This window comes from Ranitomeya variabilis, chromosome 5 (assembly GCF_051348905.1).
Source record: "Ranitomeya variabilis isolate aRanVar5 chromosome 5, aRanVar5.hap1, whole genome shotgun sequence".
In the NCBI taxonomy this organism is placed as follows: Eukaryota; Metazoa; Chordata; class Amphibia; order Anura; family Dendrobatidae; genus Ranitomeya; species Ranitomeya variabilis.
In genome coordinates, this window is record NC_135236.1 from 674,707,300 (window position 1) to 674,716,267 (window position 8,968).

The following is an 8,968-nucleotide window of genomic DNA, read 5'->3' on the forward strand; positions in this document are numbered from 1 at the left end:
AGATTTTTTTTTATTGATTTTTTTATTTATTTTTTCACTAAACTCCACTTTCAAGTATCAAAAAAAAAAAAAGAAGAAATCTCGTCAGGACGTCAAGTGCAAAAGTTTATCAAGTGGAACTTAAGAAACTGATACAATTAAAGTGCAACTAGAAACCAGAATTCAGAATCTAAAGCCCGACATAGCAAAAAAAAAAAAAAAAAATTTTTTTTTTTTTTACTTTTTTTTTTTTTTTAACTCACTCCAGCAAAAAATAAAAAAAAAGTTTCAAAAAGTTTAGATGGATTTTGAATTTTTAACACTTTTTTTTAACACGTCAGCTTTTGTGTTTTTGTTTTTGTTTTTTTACAGCGAAACAAAATAAAATTACAAAAAAAAAAATAATAATAATAATTTTTTTTTTTTCAAAACCCAAGGATACAAGACCAACATTAACATTCCATAGAGATGGCTCTGGCCCGAGATGTTAGAAAATACTCCGTGCTGTGGGTCTATAAGGAAAGGAGGTGTAGAGTATGACCGGCCCACGGACTGTAGACACTCGCAGGTCACGTGGGCCGAGGTGGTTTTTTTTTGGCCAATTAAATCATCTACGTAAGAGGTGGATTACATAATATATTGGATGAACCCGTTCCGGAGAAAGGAGAACTGAGAACACAATATTCTCTCTCCATCAGACAAGGTATAATTACACCTCGCTTATATAACAGGTTACGGCATTACATCGCCAGGAATAATTACCCTTCTGCACTCGTTACTCGACAGGAGTCTATTGAAGAAATCCTTCAAAAATTTGTGTTGAATTTTTCAAATACTTGTTATCACTTTGTTGTATTTTTAACTTTTTGAGACTATTTTAGACCCACTTTTATCGTAAAAAAAAATGCCTTTTTTTCTGTTTTTCTGATTTCTTTTTTGAAATTTTTGAAATTCCCCAAATTTGTCAAAATTTTAAAGCTTTTTATCTGCATATGTTTAGATGGTACTTTTAGCTTTTTGGGACTATTTTAGACAAGCCTTTATCCTAGAAAAAAAAATAATTTTTGTACTATAAAAGGAATAAAGTTCTTTTTTGTTTAGTTGGCAAGCTTTAGAAAAAATTTTGGAATTTTTTTAAAATAACAAAATTTTGTCAAAATTTTTTTGGTATGTTTAGATGGTGTTTTTAGCTTTGAGGACTATTTTAGACTCAGTTTTATTCTAAAAAAAAAGTAAAAGAAAAAAAAAAGGAATAAATATCTTCTTTTTTTTACTTGGCAGGCTTTATAGAACGTTTGGAATTTTTTTTTTAAATTCCAAAAATGTTATATATATATATACTTTTAAGTATTTTATTTGTACACTTTATTTAAATTTTTGGGACTATTTTAGTCGGACTTTTGGTATTTTTTATTCTAGTAGGAATCGATATATATCTTTTATTTTTAATTGACAGAAAGTATAAATTTTTGGAATTTTTTGAAATTCTGAAAATTTGTCATGGTTTCAAATACTTTTTTTTTTGTATATTTTATATTGCATTTCCAACTTTTTGGGACTATTTTAGTCTCACTTTTAGCTTACTTTCTAGTAGTTTTCTTTTACTTGTCGGACTTTACAGAAATTTTTCGAATCTTTTGGAAATTCCAAAAATGTGTCACAATGTTAAGTTTTTTCATTTTTGTATGTTTAGATGATAATTTTAGCTTTTGGAACTATTTTAGACTCATTTTTTATCCTAAAAAAAGTAACATATTTTCAAGTAGCAAGGGATAAAGATTTTTTTTTTACTCAACAGACTTTACAGAAATGTTGGGAATTTGTTTGAGATTTCAAAAATTTGTCATAATTTATTTCTTATTTTGTAAAATAATATTGTGATTTTTATCTTTTAGGACTATTTTAGACTCACTTTTATCCTGAAAAATATATATTTTTTTTTATAGTAGGAAGTGAAAGACTTTAAAGAAATTTTGGAAAAACATTTTTCAAAACAGAACCCAAAATTATGTGGCATAGACAAAATATAATTTTTTATTTTGCACATGTTATATTGTATTTTTTAACTTTTTGGACAAGTAGACTGACTTTTATCCTAACATTCCCCCCTCCCAACCTATGAGTCTCCAAATTTAGCTTTTTTTTATTTATTTTTTTATTTTGATTTCTCTTCCCATTTATGGAAGGTACAAAAGATTTAAATTTGAGAAATACATTACATTTTCTAGATATTTTTTTATCTCACGGGGAAGCTATTTTTGGGTCACCACCTGTCTCTCTCGCTAGACGAGGGTCATCCCTGTCATTATACATTCTATATACGATGACTCTGCCCAAAGCCTGTTCAGCCTGCCAAACCGTAAACTAATTTACCAATAGGAACTTTTTGTAAACTTTTTGAAATTTTTTTTTGTTAAATTTCACTTTGGTTCTTTTTTGTGCCAGGGGTCGGGGAAGGGTCATGCTAAAAGTATGTTCACACTTACATGTTCTCCATATGGAGGTCAGCAACCTCCGATTGTCTAAACCAGCACTTTGTGAGTTAATTTAAAGCAGCCATCAACCGTCCCATCAATATACAACCCTAATGTTGATCCAGTAAGATACTTCGATACTTTCTACAAAAATGAGAGGCTCCTTATACATATATATATATAGATAAAAGTATATAGATTTTTTTTGCTTCATTTGCCAGTGTCTTAAAATCAGTTCTCCTTAGAAGGCTGCAAGAGGTCTTGTAATGGCTCCCGAAGATCCTCGGTGGCCAGTGAGGTAGGACCACCAGCCTGGAAAGTTGATGCCGGGAGCTCTGACAGTAAGGTTGAGGAGCAACCTGGCATCTTTTCGGGGGTCAGGACTGAGGAAAGGCATGGGAACGTGCTTCCTGCCTGGGTCGGGATGCCCGGGTAGATGAAAGGGATTGGGGCAGCCGTTGGGTACAAGTATTTTTCCAAACCCCCCTTGTCTAGAAAAGGCATATATGCCGCGGCTGCAGCTGCCGCCGTTGGCGAAATGAAGTAAAAGGGTAAACAGAAAGGTGCTTGTTGACCAAAAGGACCACTTCCAAATGCCATCAAAGTGTTGAGAAGATTGGCATCGGGTCTTAAAATGGGATCAGAGACGGCGCCCGGCACCCCCAATCCTGAACATTCCGCCTTAAACCTTTTAGGCGATGGTTCATCCAGAGGCTCCTGTTTGATGGTCACATTGTTGGCCTCTTGGCTCTTGCCAACACTTTGTCCTTCAGCTTTAGTGTCCATCTTCTCCCCCTCGCCCCCGTACCCACTGTCAGTATCAGTGTCATTCTCACTCAGTTCCAGGTTTTGTGTCCTTTGAATGACCGGCACGCAGTTTGTTTGGCTTTCAACTTTTTGATCCCCTCGAGACGGGGACAGTGAAGGTGCTTTGCCGCCAGGGATCTGCTGTAACAGGAGCTGAGAACTGGGCAGGATCTGGCTGGACACAGTATGGAGATGGTTGAGGAGCTGGGTACACCTCTGGTCCCGGGCTGACCAGCTTTCAAACCGGGAGAGGTACTGCAGGACTTCTTTGGCACATGTCTGAAAGCCGGAATGGAAAGCGTCCAGATCTGACTGGATGGGAGTTTTCATGGAACGTTCTCCTGTTCATAGCAAACACAGACAAGGAGTAAAGTCAACAAGCGACATCTGCTTATCGGCTGCCCGCATGAATCCACCACACGTGAAGAAACCCCACTGTAGGTCCCCAGCTCTGTGCTTCCTCAGTAACAAACATCCCAACCATTGACTTAGAGCCTAGATACGGTAAGAAATCACCCAACGTTTAATTTTCTCCCTCTCTCGTGCCACCACCTCAATTATAAAACCATCAACAACTTTTTGTGGTAGACACAATCTAATTCTGAATCGTTATGATCATCAGGATAACCAAAATCGACTGTCAGGATTGTTAGGGCAACCTTCAAAAATTTACACAAATTGGTCAAATATCTGAGACCACCCACAGAATAACGACCCCGATCTCTTTGGACTTATTCTGGAAATCATAAAGGGATAGCACAGCTCTATATAAAAAAAAAAAGCTGTCAACGACCCAGAGAAGGCGTGAAGCAGGACTTACCGTTCTGTAATGAGATGATCTTCTGATGCTGCTGCTCCGTCAGGGACGTCAAACCTTTCAAGTGTTTCAAAGTTAACTCCAGCACCACCGCTTTCTCCAAGTGCCCCAACGTCTGCAATACAAAAACGTCAATGTCAGTGCCAACGGCCAGCTTCTCCTTCCCCCTCCACCAACGCCAGACGAGTCGGCTGCCTGCAGAACATGGGAATACCAGGAACTCGTTCCACTGATAAGGGGCAACGATCCCGGCAGCTCAACGTGGCACACACACAAATGACTCTCCTCGATGGATCAATGGGCTTTCTGAAATATTCATGGCTATTAATTATATATGACTACAAGACGCCAAGTGGAGACCTTACCGTGAGTTTGAGATGTTCAGGCAGAAGATCCTTGAGCTGCGTGATACATTCATTTATCCGGTCTCGACGCTTTTTCTCAATGAGCCGGTGAGGCAGTTTGTAGGTCTCCTATCGAGAAGAGGAGATAATAAACAAAAGGTTCCGGTGATGCATTGAATCCATCGAGACAGACACTTAGGATTCCGTGCAAGTCAGATCTACTGTCTGGGATCACAACCACCCTTCTTCCTTCCCGGTTATAAGAAATAGAAAAAACTTCCTACCTTGCTGTCGTCTCTCTTGATTCCCCTCTTGGGCTTGCACAGGTATAAGGAGGGGTAGTCCATTCTGCAAAGAAGTGACAGGTTAGTAGACGGTCGGGCTTGGACTTCACTTCTCAGTCAACACCAGGAGCTCCAAGTCCAAGAAATAGCCTTACCCCAGGAAATCTCTGTGCTCCAGTAACTGTCTCTCCTGCAAACTGTGGATAGCTTCATCCATGGCAGCTGCTGAGGCTTCTAATCTGCAGGGTTTGAGTCTTGAGGGCTTCTCCTTAAAGCGGGGGACATCCAGACTTACACAGTTCCAAGTCAGAGGAAGCTGCAGCAGCTCCGTCCCTCTCCCCTGCTTTCTCTTGCACTGCTTGTTCTGCTTTGCAGAGGGAAAGATGGCTGCAAAAAGTCATAAGAGTGACTCAGTACTGCCCCCTAGTGGACAAAAGAGGAGGTGCAGGAGTCACACAGCATATTCACCCTGGGGACTACACAAGCAAGTGAGTGGGTATATCTCTTTAAAGATCTGGCTGCTAACAAGGCAGCTTACACCTATTACTATCAGGCAGGAGGAATGATTTGAGCTTCCTCTGTAAGGCTGTGACCAACCATTAATTTGGAAAAAAGTTTTAAAGTCATAGTAACACACTGTTTGCCACTCCAGATGACAGGAAGCAACCTATTTCAGGAAACTCCGGCGGCTGGGACTTACATAGTTCTAGTCAATCTGAGGAGTTTGTACCAAACATCTGCTGATTACAGTGTTATGACCGGCACTGATGAGGTATAATAAGGTGTGAAGAGTCCGAGAGGAGTCGATGTGTTCATCCAGATATTAAGCTCCTTGTCAGCTTTATGCCTTTACCTCCATTGATGACTGGAACAGTAGCTTTCAGCTATGGTCAGAAAGATCAGTGCCGTAACTTTTGCTGATGAGTCCTAAAAGGTGGAAACAGTCAAAGGAATCTATATATTCATCCAGTTATTAAGCTCATGTCCACATTCTGCCTTTTTCCCTATCGTAGGAGTTCATATACCCATCCAGGTATTAAGCTCATGTCAGCTTTCTTCACTTTTTCCTTATCGGAGAATGTAAAACTAGAAAACGGATCAGTGACATTACTTGCACTGATGAGTCCTAAAAAGGTGCAAACAGTATTGTAACGGTTAGAGAGAAATTTTATCCATGCGTTAAGGGATACTGTCACCTCTAAGTAAAGGTTTATTCATTGGGTTACTGACTGGAAACATAGCCAATCAAACCAACTGTATAGAACCTAAGTCTTGCACTGATGAGTCCTAAAAAGGTGCAAACAGTATTGTAACGGTTAGAAATTTTATCCATGCATTAAGGGGTACTGTCACCTTTAAGTAAAGGTTTATTCATTGGGTCAGTGACTGGAAACATAGCCAATCAAACCAGCTGTATAGAACCAAAGTCTTGCACTGATGAGTCCTTCTGGGGTGTAAACAGTAATGTCATGATGAGAGAGAACTATAAGACTCCTTGTTACTTATAGATGGATAGCTTAAAATACTACACCTTTCAGAAGTAATAGTTTGGAAAGTTTTAGCTGAAGTTCCATTCTTCACCTGACAGGGTTAACCTTTCTTAATCACAATTTCAAAATGGCGTAACCTTTTCTACTAAAACTTAGCACATGCATTTGACAAAGTTGATGCTGTTTCCATAGGGACAGGATTTATTTTTGTCTGCTAGAAATATTACCAATATTTATCAATACCTCCTTATATAGATGTATATATTTCATACTTGTATTGCACTGATGAATGCTTACAGGGTGTAAACAGTCATTGATGGGTAGAGACTAGAGAGACATTTAATAATCTATTAAGGCTCATTGTCACCTCTATATATGGGTCTAGTCGTATGGTAACTTGGACATTTCGTTTTAACCTATTTTCAATCAGATCCATTGCACTGATGAGTCCTAGGAAGGTGTCAACATTACTATATTTCATTACTATGCATGTACTAAACCCATTGTCATCTCCAGAAAAAAAAAGTACCCTTTTGGTCCATGCTTTTACCTGTTTTATGAATATTTGGATAATCTATTGCTTGCACTGATGAGTTCTAAAAAGGTGTAAACAATCATACGATGGTTATAGGTACATTGATCATATATTAAGGCTTTGTGTCACCTCGAGATGAGATTCCATTCCTTTGGTCAGTAACTGAAATATTAGCTGCTACCTGTTTCCAAGCAGATTTATATAATGTATAGCTAAAATATTGCACTGATGAGTCCTAAGAAGGTGTAAACAGTATTAAATTACATTATTCATCATGCATTAAGACTCATTGAGACCTCCATTGTAGATAAAGGATCCACTTGGTCAGGGACTGAATGCATTACTTTTCCCTGTTTTAAAGTTTGTTCATATAAGACCGAACTTGCACTGATGAGTCCTAAGAAGGTGTAAACAGTCATATAATAGTTAAAGTTACATTAGCCATACATTAAGGCTCATTGTGGCCTCTATTGTAGATAAAGGATTAACCACTTTATCAGAGACTAAAATAATCAATTTTACATTCTTTTAGTGTTGCACTGATGAGCCTTAAGAAGGTGTAAACAGTACTAAACTACATTATTAATCTTGCATTATGCTCATTGTCATCTATACATAAACACGTTACCATTTCAGTGACCAAATTCTTCACTTTTACCTGGTTTTTAAGTTGATTTACATATTCTGTCTATAACTGAAATATTGTACTGATGAGTCCTAAGAAGGTGTAAACAGTGTTATATTACATTATTAATCATACATTAAGGCCCATTTTGACCTCCACTGTAGATTATGGATTAACCACTCTTTCAGTTACTAAATTAATTGATTTTTTTGTCATAGAGTTGCATTATATAGCCAAATCAGTTCTCATACTTTGCACTGATGAGCTGCAATACCCTGAAACACCATATCTGCAAATTGTGATTCTGATTTGGCTTTTATCCTAAGTCATATAAACTTTTTAAAGGGTCGATAATGACTTGTAGGATTTCTGCTTCCAACAGGTGGCGCTATAGAGTTCAAGTCATACAGGCGCTGATGATTTCTAAGAAGGTGCAAACAGTTATATGATGGTTACAGGTACATTAACCGCATATTCAGTCTCATTGTCACATGTACATAAGGTTCCATCCATTTGGTCAGTGATTGAAATTTTAGATGTTACCTATTTCCAAGCAGATCTGTTAAATTTGCAACTAGAATATTGCACTGATGAGCCCTAAAAAGGTGTAAACAGTTCTATTCTACATTGTTGATCATGCACTAAATTCATTGTCATCTCTAGATTAAAGTTTAGTCACTGACTAAATTCTTTGCGTTTACCTGTTTTATGTAGATTTACATTTTTTTTTTTAACAGGCACTGATGAGTCCTAAAAAGGTGTAAACAGTACTCCATTATTATTATTTTTTTGAGCCCATTGTCATCAATACAGTGGATACAGATTAAAAGCTGCTGAAATATTAGCTGATCCTTATTCCTAAGTAGGTCTGTACAGTATAATGTTGAAATATTGCACTGATGAGTTCTGAAAAGGTGTAAACAGTGATATGACGGCTAGAGGTGCATTAAATATCTATTAAGGCTCCTTGTCAACTCCATTCCTTTGATCGCTAAACTGAAGTATTAGCTGCTACCTATTTCCAAGCAAATTTGTATAATTTATAACTGAAGCATTGCGCTGATGAGTCCCAAGAAGGTGGAAACAGTACTATTCTACATTATTAATCGTGCATTAAGGCTCATTGTCTCCTTTACAGTAGATACAGGATTAACCATAGTACACTGTAATACTGAAAAATTGCACTGATGAGTCTTAAGAAGGTGGAAACATTAACGTTAAGGTTAGCAAGACATCTTATACTTGTGGCTGCACATGGATAGACACATATGTGGGTGTTTTTGGCCAATCGGCTGTCTCGCCTCTCCAGGGCGCCGTCCTGTTTATCTCGATCTCTCCTCCGATACGTTTCTTAATCGTCTCTCTGTAGTTATGTAACCCGGGCTGGGTCACCCTGCGATCACATGTGCGATGTGTGTGTCTGTGGTGAGGCGCTATCTCTGAGGGTTTTCGGTCTTATTATGGCACTTCAGATGTAAGTCTCATGTCTGTGTCACATGAATCACTGGAATAACAGCCTCCGACTCTGGATTATTAACACAGCCCGAGCATTGTCCCCTAGAGGGGTGAAAACCTCGCCTCGCCCGCCTTCCCCCTCCTCGAAGGTGTCGGCT

At 38.1% G+C, this 8,968-nt stretch overlaps 1 protein-coding gene across 1 annotated transcript; it reads right to left on the reverse strand.

Annotated features, from left to right (window-relative positions):
• Window positions 1-1,663: 1,663 nt before the first annotated feature.
• Window positions 1,664-5,084, reverse strand: BHLHE41 (basic helix-loop-helix family member e41). The gene is made up of 5 exons (XM_077266869.1): window positions 4,861-5,084; window positions 4,706-4,769; window positions 4,443-4,550; window positions 4,081-4,192; window positions 1,664-3,601 (listed from the first exon to the last, which is right to left on the reverse strand). The coding sequence occupies exons 1-5, from the start codon at window positions 4,920-4,922 to the stop codon at window positions 2,685-2,687; spliced, it is 1,263 nt and encodes a 420-aa protein (XP_077122984.1). The 5' UTR covers window positions 4,923-5,084; the 3' UTR covers window positions 1,664-2,684.
• Between the last annotated feature and the right edge of the window lie 3,884 nt (window positions 5,085-8,968).